The sequence below is a fragment of the Muntiacus reevesi genome, chromosome 3, assembly GCF_963930625.1.
Source record: "Muntiacus reevesi chromosome 3, mMunRee1.1, whole genome shotgun sequence".
Classification (NCBI taxonomy): Eukaryota; Metazoa; Chordata; class Mammalia; order Artiodactyla; family Cervidae; genus Muntiacus; species Muntiacus reevesi.
In genome coordinates, this window is record NC_089251.1 from 72,216,129 (window position 1) to 72,233,662 (window position 17,534).

The following is a 17,534-nucleotide window of genomic DNA, read 5'->3' on the forward strand; positions in this document are numbered from 1 at the left end:
TTTTCAGCCTAGCAACCCAAGATTCCATTAAAGCATAAGCCAGATGACAACGCTCCTTAGTCCCTCCAAAGGAAGAACAGAAATGGACGAGAAATTCAGAATGCAGGGTCACAGAACACTGAGGGTATAGCAGGGGCTGGAAACTCTAGGTTTACGGTGGAGCTAAGCGAGATGGTGCTTGGGGCTCAGGCGCAGCTACAGTGAGCACAGCTGGTTCAGTTGACAGAGAATGAAAATGAGCAGATCACACGAAACAGAAAGGGCCAAGGGGCTAGGGAGGATGGGACCGGAGGGCTCACCCGGAGATCCCAGGCAGGATCCAGACACTTCCATCACTGTGAAGACGGGGCACAACAGCCAGTCTGCCTCTAGAGCAGGCAGCCAAGAGCATGGGGCGGAGGCTGAGGAGTTGGCCTTTGTGCTGAGCACTCAGGTGAAACAGGGTAAAGTGTGCTGCAGGGTGACCAGCGACTGCCCGGAGAAGAGGCTCAAAGGAGATGAAGCTGCAGGCAGGGAGGTGGGTGGGGAAGGAGGGGCTTCAGCCTGGGGATGTAGACATGGAGTGAAATGGGCATGTGCAGGAGACTCAAGACTTGGGGAGGGAGGTGCTGGGAGAGACACTTCTGAAATGTACACTGAAATGACACAACGTTTATGAAATAAACCAACAGGAGCCTGAAAGGGCTTAGCAACCTTGCCTGAAGTATAGTTACAAGTACCTGAGAGGTACTCAAAGCCTTAATAAAGGATTAACTGTACAATTATTCCAATTTGAAGGACTAGAAAGATTATATCTAAATCAACTGGGACTGGGATTTGGTCATTCTGTGAAGCCTACTTTAATATGTTCCAGTTTCCTTCATCAGATTCTCAGAAGACTGAAAGTTTGATATAAGTATGAATTTATTGACATCAATTTCCTTAAGCTATTATTCCAACACAGAGAAGGTACTGAAGAGCTGATGACAATGATAATAAACCAACAAGATCTGGAGTTTTCAAGGCCCAATCCCTCCAGAACAGAGAAAAGAGAGACAGAGAGAATGATAAGTCTTCAAAAAGAATTGGAGACTGTTTTCAATTATAGCGAGAAGTAATGACAGTTTGACAATGTAAGCTTTTTATCCAGAAACATATATCTATTCCATAGATACCAAATTGATTACCATATCATCGAGTTTGAAAATATACAAAATATTTGTTGTTCTTACATACTGAAATTAAAACCTAATTTTAAAAAGTGCACAGTAGAAACAGCATAAGGAAACCTACAATATCCACGCATGTGTGCGGTTTTCCATTTCACTGTCAACATCAAGTTCTGTATTTGCCTTACTGGTTACAAATATATTTTAAATATTTCAAGGCCATTTACAACACTGACTACTTTACTAGGTCCAACAACACTCCAGCTTCCTGAAGACAGCCAGCACTGGACGTGGAGGGTCGGCCCTGCAGCTCCGCTCAGCAGTAGCAGCTCTGGAAAGAAGTCGCCAACCCGCTATCCGCAAACTATCGACTCTTGTTCTTTTTAGAATTTCCCTGTGCAAAGAAAAATATCAACAATAAGAAGGTCAACTTCTAGAAAAATCATCCACACAGTTTAGAGTTCAAACTGTATGGAAGTCATAGTTCCCTGTGGAAAACTTGAGCTTCCAAGAGGGAGAAGAGCTGATAACTTTGCATCGCTAACTTTTATTTAGGAATCACAGAGCAGTTTGTTACTCTTCACTCTCCCCACTTTTCTCCATCTACCTTATTTCCCTGGTGCCTGAGCTAAAGTAATAAAGAAAAGAAAGCATATCTTGGATTTATCAAACCTCATATATTCATTTTGTTTCAAAGACAAGGTACTTTATGATTTCATAAAGCTGAATAAAATATTTTAGCCTAAACTTGTTCCTTTGCTGTTGAAATGAACACCTTTTAAAAGGTCTTAATAGGAATTTATTTTTAATATGTGCCAACCAACATCCCAGTGGCAATGGTAATCTCAGGATAAAAGGAAGCTCAGAAACCAGCTGACAGCAACTTGGAAGATGTCTTAACTTAATTCCTGATTCCCTCATATACAGAGATTTGGACTTTCCAGTTTCACATAACTTTTTCTTTTTTCTGGAGAAATTCACTTTTTAGGAAAGCATTCTAATTTAATTCCTACATTTAACTATTACATATAAATACTCAGTTCATACACGTGGGAAATGGTTGCAGAACACAGACATTCAGAGCAAGATAACAGCAAACAAATGGCTTCAGGATGTTTACTTGGTATCCAATGGAGGCCATGTCAACTCAGCTATCTGATGCTATAGCAATTTAAATGACTAATAAATGGGGGGTGGGGATGGGACAAAATACAGGGACCTCAGAAAGATCAAAGAAAGGTTAACAACAGAAACCAGAAAGTAAAGAAGGATCGCTAACTCTATGCGTTATTAATAATAGATATTCTAAAGTGAAGTCACTCAGTCATGTCCGACTCTTTGTGACCCCATGGACTGTAGCCTACCAGGCTTCTCCGTCCATGGGATATTCCAGGCAAGAGTGCTGGAGTGGGTTGCCATTTCCTTCTCTAGGGGATCTTCCTGACCCAGGGATTGAACTCGGGTCTCCCGCATTGCAGGCGGACGCTTTACCCTCTGAGCCACAAGGGGAAGGACTAGATTAAAAATTTCCAAGAGGGCTTAAAAATTTCCTCACTCCCAAAGTGATTGCAATACAATTAATTACCTTTGGGACAATGAGCTTTGCTATAGCTCACCAGGATCCTCTGTCATTGGAATTCTCCAGGAGAATTCCACTGGAGTGGGTTGCCATTCACTTCTCCAGGGGATCTTCCAGACCCAGGGATCAAACCCAGGTCTCTCGATTGCCACCAGCGAAGCCCCTATACCCAACATTGCTGCCAAGCTGCTAAGTCGCTTCAGTTGTGTCCGACTCTGTGCGACCCCATAGACGGCAACCAATCAGGCTCCACCATCCCTGGGATTCTCCAGGCAAAAGTACTGGAGTCGGTTACCATTTCCTTCTCCAATACCCAACATTAACCCTCCTCAATTCAGAACCAAATGCTCTCTGCATCTCTGAGGTCTGAAAACTTTCCCTATAATGACTGCTACTTCTCTTCAAATGTTAGGTGCTAAAAGCAGGCTTTCTCCTGCTACTCCCACTAACACATGTGCTTTCTACATGAGTCAGCCACTGCCCTGATGGAACACCAAGAGGCCAAAAGGGTTAAGCAGGCATTCTTCAAAAGGACCAATACCCTACCCCCTATCTACAAGCTCAAGTTTCCCCAAGCACCAGTAACTGGAGAACCCTAATCAGAACTACATAGGCTGGTCACAACCATCACAAGATGTCCCAGAAAAGCATCACAGACATTCTCTGAAGCAGCCAGAGGCCAATCAATACCACCAAACTACACTGAGGAACAAAATTCTATAAGGCAGATTCTAGTGCATTAACATGATACACTTGCAAGGAGACACCAACTGAGCATAATGCAGCTCTGGACCACCAGTAGCAGATGCGAAAATGAAGCTATGGTCTGTTCATCTCTATGTCCTTCCCAGAGCCAGCATGCAACAGGAACTTAGTACATGCCTACAAGATCAGTGAGGGGCGGCATGGACTGCAAAGAGCACAGGGTGGAGACAGCAGATCCAAGCTGCTGGTGGCAGGTTGTTGTCTGAGTTACCAAAATATGCCAAGCATATGAGATCATGCATGAAACCAGCTTGCTGGCCTCTTGAAGCCTACCTCTCATGGTAAGAGTGTGTGTGTGTGTGTGTGTATATATATATATATACACACATACATATATACATATATGTATATATATGTATGTTATGATACAACAAAGAGACATGATACATGGATATGCCTTTCAACACAAAAACACTACCCATATCTACTGACCCCAGCCTGGACAATCAGAGGCTTTATGGGAAATGAAATTTAAGAAGACTTTGGAATTAAAAGGACAAAACAATCCTAGGTTATATGGATATGTTATGAGAATAAATTTGCTAAGCAGGTTACTTTTCAATGAGACCATTTTAGATTCATATAAATAAAGAGAAATCCCCATCATAAACCCTCTTAAGAGTGCTCCTAACTAACAGAACAGTAGCAGAAATGCCCCAAATACCAAAAAGCAAGCAACACAGAGTTAGGGCCTGAAGGTCAGACTTTCTCTCAGCTTGTAACTCAATCAAACAATCTTCATTTTACGTTCGGATAAGAGGACAAGTGAAATGATTTATAAACACTTCAAATCTCTTAATCCTTTGCTCCTGAAACACACAGCAATGAAGTACCTTATATGAAATACATTAAATATTAACTCTTGCTCCTCAGAGAGACCCTTCCCTCCCCTACCTTACTGGACATCTTTAATGTATCAATCTCTTCTCTCTGTTTAGATAATGTCTCATTCATGCTGCACAGGTGGTCGCTCATCATACTTAACTGATCCTCATAACTCCGCTTGGTAGTTGTCAGTTCATCCTGAATGGCCAGAGAAAAAAGAAAAGAGAAAGCAAAACTCCACCAGTTATACCACTCCAAAGTTTTTTTAATTTAAGAAAAAAAAAAATGTTGGAAAAGCAACCTAACAAGATGACCTATCTGATCAATTAAGAAGTAGGTTAAGCCGAATGTCTAACAAGAGAACAAGTAAAAATGGCGAAGAAGTTTTTCTCAACCTTCAAAATGGGTTCTGAATTTCTTTGCAGAAATGAGTTTCCTTCTATGCCAGGTATAAAAGTGTCACCAAAAAAAAAAAAAAAAACACAAGAGGGCTTCATGATCTTTCCCTCAGGTTTTCCTGAGCCTTTGGTGAGGCGGGAAAGGTAGTCTCTGGCACATTCCCACCATCCCACACTTGATGGGGATCCCACAGCCCTCTGGGCAGGCCTCTCCCTGGAAAAAGCACCTTCTTCATTCCTCTCATCTCTCAGACTCTCTTCGGCCTTTTAACATCTAATCTTGTGATTCTAGAAAATCTGATAAATGAATCTGAAACCAGAAGGAAGTGTGTATTGCTGTTAATGAGTTATTTCTTTGCCTCTGGCATGTTTATATTTAATAACGGCTTCTGGAAACAAGGCTTTAAAACAAAACAGTGAGTAAGAAGGAATATTTTGCAGCCCTATCTTTCAGTTTATGTCAGTTTTATGATTCAGTAGAGAAGGAATTGAGTCATATGAACAGAATAAACCTCCGGCCAGCCATGAACAGGGATTATCAACTGGGAGGAAGAGAAAAAGGAAGGACTATGGATAAATAAGTATTATTTAAAGAAATGCTGACTAAAAAACTATTTATAATTAAAATCAAAGTAGAGAAACAAATAATACAACCACTTCTTGCCAGCCATAAAGGAGCTGTAACTTGAAAATGAGCTAGAAATAAAATGGTAAGAAAAGTACTATATCTAGAGATCAAATGTCACCATTTTAGAAAGGAAATGCTGATTTTTCAGCCTAAAAACTTTTAATGAAAAACATATTAATACTGCGTAGGTAACATGAAACTCACCTGAAGTCGGCTAATGCTCTGACTGGCTACTTTCATCTCTTCTGTCAGTGCCTCTTTAGACTTTTCAGCCAAGGCCAGTCTTTTAGAGAGTGCTCGGCACTGTGAAATCAGAAAACATTCCATTATCTCAGTAAGCATTTCCCCAAATCGAATTTACTTCAGGGAAGGTTACTAGAAAACAATCCCCAAGACCACACTTCCTCCCTCCATTCCACAAACATCTGCTGAATAGCCATAGGCCCTGTACCATACCCTTGAGCACACATAAGAAATGTAAATGGTCCTCACTCACATCAGTTTAATGAGGAAAAAAACATCTACTATCCCAAGTTCATCAGTACTTCTTTCCGAGCTCTAGCCTGATGACCACACGTTACAAAAAGCATAAGAAGTTTCTTTTCTACATTTACCCAAGATTCATGTACTCTGGATGAGAGAGGAAGTGGTTATTTCCAAAGTGATCAGTGGCATCAAACAGTATGAATCCTCAGATACTTTTCTTCTTGTGTTTTAAGTCCTTTATTGGAGACCATATCACAGGAACAATGAAATCTTTACAGCCTCATTTTATTGATGGGGGGAAAAAAAGTGAGAGCAGTCTGAAGACCCCAGCTGGCTTTTTTTGGGGGGTCTACTAAACTGAGGCTATTTGGAGACAGTACATGAAGAAGAAAAAAGAAAAATTCTATTTCATACTATTGTTCAAAGAAGGTGTGCCATTAAAAGGATCACTAAATTTTTTGATAAACCATGAGGTTGACACGGAGAATCTGTTGAGACACATTTGGATGCTATGTCAACATCAGATGCTCAGACTGACCATTCCAGTAAAGTCATACTGAGGGTCACCACTTCCTGTTTACAGACAAGGAAAAACTAGAACAATTTTAGAATTCCTGTATCACAATTGTGCTAAAAGAATTTACTAAGATAAGCAAATCTCTTGGAAATAAAATAGCCTCAGAAATTCCCCAGTTACTCAATTCATTCCTCATAAGAGAACTTCAGGCAAGTTCAGCCAACCAAATCAACCACTCTCTATTAATCACACATCTATGTGCTCAGCATCGAACCAGAGAAAGAGGGAGAGAGCTCTGCAAAACACAGGTCCTTGTGAGGATGACAATCAAGTCTGGGAGAGTAACTCAGAAGGTAGTTAGGGATCCAAGACAAGGACCGGGACAAGAGGATGTACTGTGCCACATGGTTCAAACCGCAGGCACTGCAGCATCCAACTTGCTGTCCTCATTATTCTACAATCCAACAGCTATCACCACTGATCATCTTCTCAAACAGGTATGCAACACTAAGCTATGCATATCGTTTATTTCAGCAGGAAGAGAGAAGCAAAGCCTCTCTTCACTCCTAGCACCTGGCTTCCTATCAGCCTCCCTGTCTCTGCAGAACAGGAGAAAATCACAAAGTCACATTCTAGTAAAGGGTGCGATCTTTCCTGTGTCAATTTCCTTAACAGTTTAAAGGATTATACATCTCTGTCTGACATCTACAACTAACCTTTTAAGAAAAAGTTTCTAATCAGAGACCTTACAAGTATCCTTATATGTTGAGCGATATCCATTCTATCTTATAATTTGTTTCTTACTTCTTGATATCTGTAATTTCTTCTTTCATTTTCTCCTCTTCATCATTGAATTTGTATTATTTTATTATCTTGCATAGTGTTTTTCTAATCCTCTTAAGAAAATGAATTATATGATAATGGAAGAAAAAAATGTAACAAAAAGCAACGTCTTATATTTTTTAAAGGTTGAAAGAGGTTATATTTTACATTTTGTCATTTATAAAAACTCATTACCACAACGGAGAAGGCACTGGCACCCCACTCCAGTACTCTTGCCTGGAAAATCCCATGGACGGAGGAGCCTGGTGGGCTGTAGTCCATGGGGTCGCGAAGAGTCAGATACAACTGAGTGACTTCACATTCACTTTTCACTTTCAAGCATTGGCATAGGAAATGGCAACCCACTCCAGTGTTCTTGCCTGGAGAATCCCAGGGACGGGAAAGCTGGTAGGCTGCCATGTATGGGGTCACACAGAGTCAGACACGACTGAAGCGACTCAGCAGCAGCAGAATTACCACAAGCTGTCATTTACAAACTGAAGAGTACACTAAAGAGAAACAAAGGCACACTTGGCTTTGAATTTCCCTAAACGAAAATTCCTTCACCCCTGCATGTCACCAGCTTATAACTCTCTAAAACAAGGAATCTATAATAATAATGTTCCAAAACATGTTATATAGCCCTAAGAAAGTCTATCAGGTTTTTCGTTGGTATGTGGACCAGTCTACATGAACTCTAACCAAATCCACATTGCAAACACACTGACTCTGATCTCTCTTTTGTGATGAACAGCAGGAGGCCAAGACAGCGACCTAATTGCTGAAGGGGTCAGGAAAATCCACCTGATCCAACTGACTCTCCACTCACCTCAGCATAAAAGTGCACTGACTTGCTGTCAGCTAGCTGCAGCTGAGACGTCAGCTCCACTATCCTTGCCATGTAGTGATTTCTGATTAAGTCTTCCCGAGATTCCACATCTGGAGCCTAAAGAGAGCACACATAACTCAGTAAATAAATGCCAGTGGGATGAAGCAGTTCTAAGAGGGGAAAAAAAAAAAGATTACTATCACTTTAGCCAAATAAAAAGAAGACATTTCATACATATTCATTTGAAATTTGACAGGAAATCATAGTTTTCCCACCTTTCGGAAAAACTTTAAATAGGACAGATGCTTTTATTCAGCTCCTTGCCTATCTCACAGTGAAGGTGTGGCTTCAAGAGAAGAACACAGAAGTGAAGTCTTGGGAGGCCCCCCAGCCATGGGGCCACGTCTCTCAGTTAGGTGCCACACACCTAACTTTCAAAATCTCTATCTGCCTGCCTCCTATGTCTTCCACTAACTAGAGAATAGGGAGAAGGGGTGCATTTATTGGTACTCCTAGAAATATGAACATTCTTTTCCCTCAAATTATCTTAAGATTGCTCTAATGCTTCTAAACATACTAACAAATTAAACAATTTCTACAATGAACAATTTATGGCCCTTGTCCCAGACTAGTTTTCTGCTAATTACTCTAGCAATGGCACCTACTCAGTTGAGTTTAAAAGTATATGCAGAAGTTCAAGATTACCTAAAGTATAAGGCCAATAGGAAAACCAAAGAATTTACCAACCTACTTGAACTATGTTTGCCAGTTCACCATTCTGACTGTTAAGCTGAATGACTTCAGTGTTATTTTAATGATTATTTGTAAGTTTATACTTGCAATATTTCAAAATGAAAAGGTGCAAACCTATTTGACAGGCCAAATCTGACCTGGATTCCGTCACGTGAGGGCTGGAAAGAACTACAAGCCCATTGATGGTCAAGCCCCTGAAAAGCCCTGCTCTGCCAGCCGGCCCACTGGGAAGGTAATGGCTCGCAGCCTCCAGCCACATACCAGCAAGCTCATGCCACACCCTGTCAAACTGCCAAGTCAAGTCATTCAAGAAGACAATTACAGAAACAGGCTGTGATTTGTCGGTGACAGTTAACAGTGACCCAAGAGAAAAGCAACATGGATTCATACTGACTAGGACTGTCAGAAATGTAATTAGATGAAGTTGACTTTTGCTGGACTTTGTCAACAAACATGTGGCCAGATATTTACTAGCAAACAACATGATGTTAAGCATACATTACCTCACTGTCAGATGTCCTGGTTAAAATGCCAATCTAGAACACAAGGGAGAAAAAGTTTTAGAACAGACTGTTTATACTTTAAACACAACAGCTTAAACCCTTGTCATATTTTTCCTCTTCTCGATTCACATTGTTTCAAAGCACACTAAGGAGAATTTCTTGGTGGGCCAGTGGTTAGGACTTAGTGTTTTCACTGTTGTGGACCCGGTTTCAATTTCTGGTTGGGGAACTAACATCTCATAAGCCGTGTGGTATTGCCAAAAAATAAAATGAAACAAGAAACATTGGGAAATAAAAAAAAAAACAAAAGCACACTTGCAATGGAGTTTTGGAAGGTCACCCTCAAATCAATCATCTTTTGATACAAATCATCTTTCAACACAAGCTGGCCCTTCAGATATATAACCATATTCATGATTTCTGTCATATGGCAGTAATAGATAATGACTATCACTACTTCCTCTATCCAAATGCTGTTAGCGATTTTTACTGAAACCCAACAAATGGTCTGAGAAGAAAGAGAGGAAGAACAGTTCATGGTGACCCTAATAACTAAACATTTTCTCACTGCTGTGGGCATTTTCTCATATGCTGCTGATAAACAGTATAAACTAATACAGTCCTTCAGAAAATAATTTAGCAATAAAGATCATGAAAACATTCAGTCTGACCTGATCAATGAGACAGACTCTGAAGGGAAGTCCACAGATGAGTGCTGGCAATGTTGCACTTCCCCAAATGGTACCTAAACTGATGTCAGAATTCTGTTCTGTTGGTTCAATGTCCTTCTAGGCAGTCACCTTCCCTTGTCAGGGGGAGAGAGCAACACCTGCGGCTAGGACTCAACCTCACCGTCGGGGCTTACAGAGGATTCTCCGGTGAGCATGCTGGCCATTCAGGTCACTGCTCCAGGAAGTTTGCTGTGTGGTTTCCACTTTTCTAAGAATTTTAATTCTTTTTTCCTCTCCTCTATTTTAGTATGAAAATATGTAAACACATAGTAAACTTGGGGGAAAAAGGATAATAAACACCTGTGCACCCACAATCTATTAATACATTTATACATTTATCAATGTATTATCAATACATTAATACATTTGATAATGAACAATTTGTTACATTTACTTTATTTATCTGTGTGTGTACATTTCCTGAAGTATCTGAAAGTAAGCTGCAAATATGATGATATCTTACTCTAAGTAATTTGGCATTTACCTCCAAAAAATAAAGATATTCTCCTAAATAATCAAAATATCATTATCACATCTAAGAAAACTAGCAATAATTCCTGGTTTCTGACACTGTTAAGGTGCAGTGAGGTCTGTATACATCTTGAAAATAAAAGATGTATATTTTAATTTGTATATATTACTATTAAGTATGCTCTGAATCAGACACAAGGTAGACGTGAAAGGGACCATGACTTGCTCTTCAATAGCATCAGTGAGCTATAAGGGGAAACACACGCCTTAGGACAGGGCCATCAGCAAGTACCACGGTTCCCCTCAAGTTTCTCAAAAAATGCTAACAAAAATACATTTAATGAGATCCTTCTAATTTGAGAGTCTTCTTTCCCTTCTTTACCTGATTTCTCATTTTTCTAAATTTTTAGTTATTTTTTATAGTGGGCAGAATATTATAGTCAGAAAATTTTTTTCCATGTAACTATGAATTCTGTAATTCCAATAGAGATGTTTCCTTACCTTCTAAATCACTGCAATTAAATATAAGGCAAGAAATACAAAGCTGCGAAGTAACTTGTCACTATATTGCCTTAGGAAGTCTAACTATATTATACGTAAATCATAAAGCTTTATATTACCTAGGAATATACCATATAATTAGTTTTAAAACATATTTATGGTCATTTCTGTAAAAACTTAGGCATTTAGTCCTTTGTCAGAAACATAAGCCCCATGTAACAAATGTTTCAATGGAAAAACAGAATCATCATAATTTGACTTAGTGTATCTTCACCAGAAACACAGCCCTTACCATGGGGAACTCTTGCATGTAAAATCAAAGAGAATTGAATAAACTTGTGTTTTGAAGGGGGCATCCTGCTCACCAACCTGAGTTTTCCAGAGCACATGGATTATTCCTGTTATAAATTCCTGTAATTTAGATGGTAAACTCTGAACACTAAGGTGGATCCCCACTAGTTACCATTATATAAAAAAAGACACTTACCTCACTGGTGCTGTGAATGGGTTCTGGCACAGCCTTAGCCGACGCGTCTTCCTGGCCCGTAGCAGTCACCTCAGCAGCCTTTTCCTGGGCCACCCCAACCACCTGCCCACTACTTGTACTCTTCAATTTATCTGCAATTCGCTGGTTTTCTTTCTCCAGCTTGATTTTAGCTAACTGTGCTTCCAACATCCAGTGTTCTTTTTCCTGCTCCAGTTTAGAAATCTTCTCCAAACTCTGCTGAACCTTGAAAGCAACAGAGAATTCTGAACCTTAGAGGATGATGTGGACAAAACTTAGTGGCCAAAAAAATACTTTATGGAATGCAAACCAAAACTACTTCACAGGTGCAAAAACAAAACCACCTGACACTGGAATAGGGAAAGTTTTATTAAATAAGATACAAAAGGCACAACCATAAATTGAGAAATTCAACAAGAATAAAATTTTTTAAAATCTCTATTCATCACAAGGTATAAATAAAGAGTAAAAAGAAGCATGTATCCAAAAGAGGACTAATATCCAGAATATATAAAGAACTTCTGTAAATCAATGATAAAAAGACAGATAACCCAACAGAGAAAGAGGAGAAAAAAAGACTTGAAATAGGCACTTGAATACTACTATAAACATAAAAAAGAAGGTATTCATTGTCACTATTTATCAAGGAAAAGCAATTTAAGACCACTCAAATGACTAAAATGAAAGACAGAAAATACAAAGACGGACATATTTATGGAGCAATTGGAACTATCACATAGTGCTGGGAGGAGTGGAATTCGGGACAAACACTTTGAAAACTGTTTGTCAGGATCTTTGAAAATTGAACTTATATCCTGTGCATCATGCTAAGTTGCCTCAGCTATGTCCAACTCTTTGCAACCCCATGGACTGTAGACCACCAGGCTCCTCCATCCATGGAATTCTACAGGCAAGAATACTGGAAAGGGTTGACACGCCCTCCTCTAGAGGATCTTCCTGACCCAGGGATCGAACCTGAGTCTCTTCTGTCTCCTGCATTGGCAGGTGGGTTCTTTATCAGTAGCACCATGTGGACTCGGCAATTCCACTTCTAAATATATGCCCAACAGAAAAATATGCATGTTTATCAAAAGACAGGTATAAGACACCCACAGGAGCCCTATGATAGTTAAAACACTTGAAAATACTCATAAGCTGTTGTTGTTCAGTTGCTCAGTCGTGCTGCGACCCCATGTACTGCAGCATGCCAGGCTTCCCTGTCCATCACCATCTCCCAGAGCTTGGTCAAACTCATGTCCATTGAGTCGGTGATGCCATCCAACCATTTCATTCTCTCTTGTCCCCTTCTCCTTCTGCCTTCAACCTTTCCCAGCATTAGGGACTTTTCTAATGAGTTGGCTCTTTGCATCAGTTGGCCAAAGTACTGCAGCTTCAGTTTCAACATCAGTCCCTCCAATGAATATTCAGGACTGATTTCCTTTAGGATGCACTGGCTGGATCTCCTTACAGTTCAAGGGACTCTCAAGAGTCCCATCCAACACCACAGTTCAAAAGCATCAATTGTTCAGCACTCAGCTTTTTTTATGGTCCAACTTTCACATCCATATATGACTACTGGAAAAACCAAAGCTTTGATGAGACAGACTTTTGCTGACAAAGTAATGTCTCTGCTTTTTAATAATGTCTAGGTTGGTCATAGCTTTTCTTTCAAGGAGCAAGCATCTTTTGATTTCATGGCTGCATTCACCATCTGCAGTGATTTTGGAGCCCAAAAAAATAAAGTCTGTCACTGTTTCCCCATCTATTTGCCATGAAGTGATGGGACCACATGCCATGATCTTAGTTTTCTGAATGATGAGTTTTAAGCCAACTTTTTCACTCTCATCAAGAGACTCTTTAGCTCTTCTTCACTTTCTGCCATGAGGGTGGTGTCATTTGTATATCTGAGTTTATTGATATTTCTCTTGACAATCTTGATTCCAGCTTGTGCTTCATGCAGCCCAGCATTTCTCATGATGTACTCTGCATATAAGTTAAATAAGCAGGGTGACAACATACAATCTTGACGTACTCCTTTCCCAATTTGGTACTAGTCCGTCTTTCTATACTCTAACTGCTGCTTCTTGTCCTGCATACAGGTTTCTTAGGAGGCAGGTAAGGTGGCCTCATATTCCCATCTCTTTAAGTATTTTCCAGTTTGTTGTGATCCACACAGTCAAAGGCTTTTGCGTAGTCAATGAAGCAGAAGTAGATGCTTTTCTGGAATTCTCTTGCTTTTTCTATGACCTAACGGATGTTGACAATTTGATCTCTGGTTCCTCTGCCTTTTCTAAAACCAGCTTGAACATCTGGAAGTTCTCAGTTCACATACCATTGAAGCCTCGCTTGGAAAATTCTGAGCATTACTTTGCTAGTGTGTGAAATGAGTGCAATTGTACAGTAGTTTGAACATTCTCTGGCATTCCTTTTCTTTGGGATTGGAATGAAAACTGACCTTTTCCATAAGCTGTAAGAATGGATAAATTATGTAACTCACACAACATAATACTCAACAGGAATGAAAATGGACCAAACACAACTACATATAACATGGATGTAATATTACATATATAATGTTGAACAAAAGAAGCCAGATCTGAAAGAGATGCAGCATAATTCTCATTTAATATAAAGTTCAGTATCATGTAACAAAACAAAGAATGCAGGATTATGGTTATCTTTGGGAAAAAGGAGAGCAGCAACTGGAGAGGGGAATGCAGGAGGTTTCAGGGGTCCCGGCAAATATTTTCTTAAAATACATTTCTTCATGTGTTCTTACATGAAGAAATGTTCTTTTCTAAAAATTTCATCTAGCTACTGGTTAAAGTGTTTACTTGTGAAAATTCACTGGAATATATTAATAATTTATATACTTTTTTTATGCTGTACTTAAATAAGGAGTTTTTAAAAAGCTAATTCTCAAGGCAAATAAAAGCTTGAGAACTAAATAAAAATAAAAGCAACCTTTGAGTGAATTCCAAATGCTTTACCAAATGATTGAGCAATTACCACGTACCAGACACTCTTCATTTATTTTCCTGCCAGTATCCCACTGAAGCCTCCTAACAGACCTACAATTCTCACTTCTCAAAGACGAGACCTGAAGTTCCAGCAGCTGGAACCCTTGCTAAGCTAATGGCAGAGCCAGGATTGGGGACCTCACGTGTCTGGTTCATTAGTCTGATTCTTTTCACCATGTTACACTGCCTCCTATTGGCTCAGTTAATCCTTATGAGACCCTGCAAGGTAGATATTATCCTCAATTTAGAGAGGCAGATGTGAGACTGGAGTGCTTATCAGACCAGCCTGCAGCTGGTTTGTGCCAGAGTGGGAAAAGCAATAGCTCTGATGTCAAATCATTCTGCCACTTATTAGGTATTAATACTTTGGATAAAAACTTCTTAATTGCTTTGAGTCTTAACCTTCCTCACATAAGACAGAAATCCAAAATAAATTAAGATACTCCACATTTCACGTTTGTCTCAGGAATTTTGCTTTTTAGGAATTATTATGTGGATTAAATTTTCAGTTTCAACATCCTCTCGGATTAATGTTGAAAAGATAAGTGATAAGTATCTAAAAATGACAACAAGGTCAGCTTAGGCCTAAACACTGTCTCAGATAATCTGTGCTCTCTTTAAAAGAAATATTTCCCAAACTAAAAGCAAGCCAGGTGTTAAAGTAAATAAACTGCTGGTAAATGCTAACTGGTGTCAGTTTGTACCAACTTCTGAAAAAACCAGTATTACCTACCTCCACCTACCCCCAAATTCAACTGACCAATTGAGTACTGGAAATTTTTAATTCCTGCTCCTTTAAGAAATAAAAATAACTCACTGACTTTCTAGCCTTCTCCCTTTTTTGCCTTATTATTTCAGACATTCAAATCTAGCCTAAATAATTAATCAGCACGGCGAAAGTGTGCTGATATTGCTTCAATGGCAATTATGACACCAACTGAATCAGGATGACTTATTTAGAGTATCAGCAAGTGTTTTTCAATGGATTATGTTTATGGTACATGTGTTAATTTTAGACCTTTACTTACATAGCCTTTTAAATCACTCGATGTACGTTAAAAACCTTCCACAGGGGATTTCACATTCATGATCTTTAGCAAGCATCATGATTTTCCCAACACCATACCTGTTGTGCAAGGCCTTCTCGACTTTCAGTAGAGCTGAGAAGGACCCTGCGGTTTGCCAGAGCTTCTTCATAAGGCACAGATTCCAAGAGGGGCTATGGAGAAAGCATCATAAGAATTAAAGAAAAAAGCTGCATGATTTCCCTGATCTTACAAATAAAAGTGCTAAATGAAGTTTAATAATGAAATTCAGGTGTGTGTCTATATAGACTAGCTCCTTTAATACATGTGAAAAAGAACCTTAAAAAAAAAAAGAATGAAGGGGAACATGTCATACCAGTTATAAGCAACACTATATAAAATCAAAGGACTTGTACCAAAATAGAGAAAAGAATGACACAAAAAATCTAGAAACAGATAAAAGCACATATAAAAATCTACTATGTGACAAATGTTGCATTTTTATGTTAATTGAGAAAAGGTAAACTGGATAAATCATGGAAGGACAACCAGCTAATAATTCAGAAAATTTAGACCCTGACTTCATACTTTATATCAAAATAAATAAATTCAAGATGGGTTGAAGATTTCAATCTAAACAGTTTAGACCACAAAAATACTGGAAGAAAAAAACCGGTGCCCTGGAGTGGGAAATGACAACCCACTCCAGTATTCTAGCCTGGAAAATTCCAGGGACAGAGGAGCCTGGCAGGCTACAGGGCACAGCGTCACGAAGAGTTGGACATGACTGAGCAACTGAACGCACACACACTCGTGCATATAAAATATTCAGGAGTGATCAAAATGATTAATATAATTTATGTTTATGTCTAAAGAAAACTCTTGGTAATTAGAAAATAAAAATTCTAAATATTAAAGAAAAAAAAGAAAATACAGGTGAACATATCTATAATCTTGAAAAGAAAGCACTGACTTTCCAAGATTCCCCTGAGAATCATCACCATAAAGAAAAAGAACGACTTGATGATATAAAAATTGAAACTTCTAAATTTTGAAAAATTACTGCAGCAAACTGAAGGGAAAATATTTCCAACATAAACAAAGGACTAGAATCCTTAACACAAAGAGAGCTCTTTTCAAACCTAATTAGGAATATTTATTTAAAAATTGGTGAACAACTTAAATAGGGAATTGACAGAATAATATAAACAGTAATTTATGGAAGGACGTTCCATTTCAATAATAAGAAAAGAAATGCAAATTAAAACAATAGTAACAACAAAAAAATAAAACAATAACAAGAAACCTCTTGTCTCTGAGATTGACAAATGAAATTTATGGGTTAGATTTATACCTCTATTTCTGGTAAAGTATAAACAGGTAACCTTCTCGAAGTGTAGTCAGGAAAAAAAGTGACCAAATTGTGAAACATTTACACACTCTGAACAAGCAATTCCATCTTTAGAAATTAATAATTAAAACATTTAGGTGAACTTATATGTTGCTAGGAGTGTACAACCACCCTTAAGGGTAATCTGGCAGTAAATATTAAAATTTAAAATAGGCAAATCACATCATTCAGAATGTCCCACCCCTTAGTATTCCACACATACACCCAAGGACACACTTACATATCCATTGAGGTAAAATTCTAACAGTGAAAAACTGGAATCAACCTAAATGCCCTCCAAAAGGAGAATATCTAAATGAAACATGGAACATTTACACTATAGAACTCTATGCTGTATTTAAAATGAATATAGTAGCCATCATATGTATTGATATAGGTCTCTAAAACTTACTCTAAATGAAAAAAGCTACACAATGAAACATACAAGTTTTTTTTTTAAAAAAAAACAAAGAAATTTAGAAAAGTCTTTATATTACATATAGTTCAAAGTTTATACAGATGAGTATAAATATTCCAAAAGAGTCTGGAAAGTTACACATCAAACTGATAACTACAACTACCAGTGAGAAGGAACTGGCATTAGGAATTGTAATTTACCTATAATGTTCTCATGTAAT

At 38.7% G+C, this 17,534-nt stretch overlaps 1 protein-coding gene across 2 annotated transcripts in view; it reads right to left on the bottom strand.

Moving 5' to 3' along the window:
- Window positions 1–885: 885 nt before the first annotated feature.
- The window catches only part of PPP1R21 (protein phosphatase 1 regulatory subunit 21), a 71,687-nt gene continuing 55,038 nt past the window's right edge, over window positions 886–17,534 (bottom strand). The window contains exons 16-22 of one of the 2 annotated variants that reach the window (XM_065929302.1): window positions 15,608–15,700; window positions 11,444–11,686; window positions 9,254–9,286; window positions 7,998–8,114; window positions 5,548–5,646; window positions 4,478–4,515; window positions 886–1,542 (exon numbers count right to left, since the gene is read on the bottom strand). In XM_065929302.1, coding sequence (XP_065785374.1) covers window positions 1,392–1,542; window positions 4,478–4,515; window positions 5,548–5,646; window positions 7,998–8,114; window positions 9,254–9,286; window positions 11,444–11,686; window positions 15,608–15,700 — 774 coding nt within the window. In that variant the 3' untranslated portion in view covers window positions 886–1,391. Of the gene's footprint in view, window positions 1,543–4,386; window positions 4,516–5,547; window positions 5,647–7,997; window positions 8,115–9,253; window positions 9,287–11,443; window positions 11,687–15,607; window positions 15,701–17,534 lie in introns of both variants that reach the window. The other variant, XM_065929303.1, reaches the window with a different exon arrangement.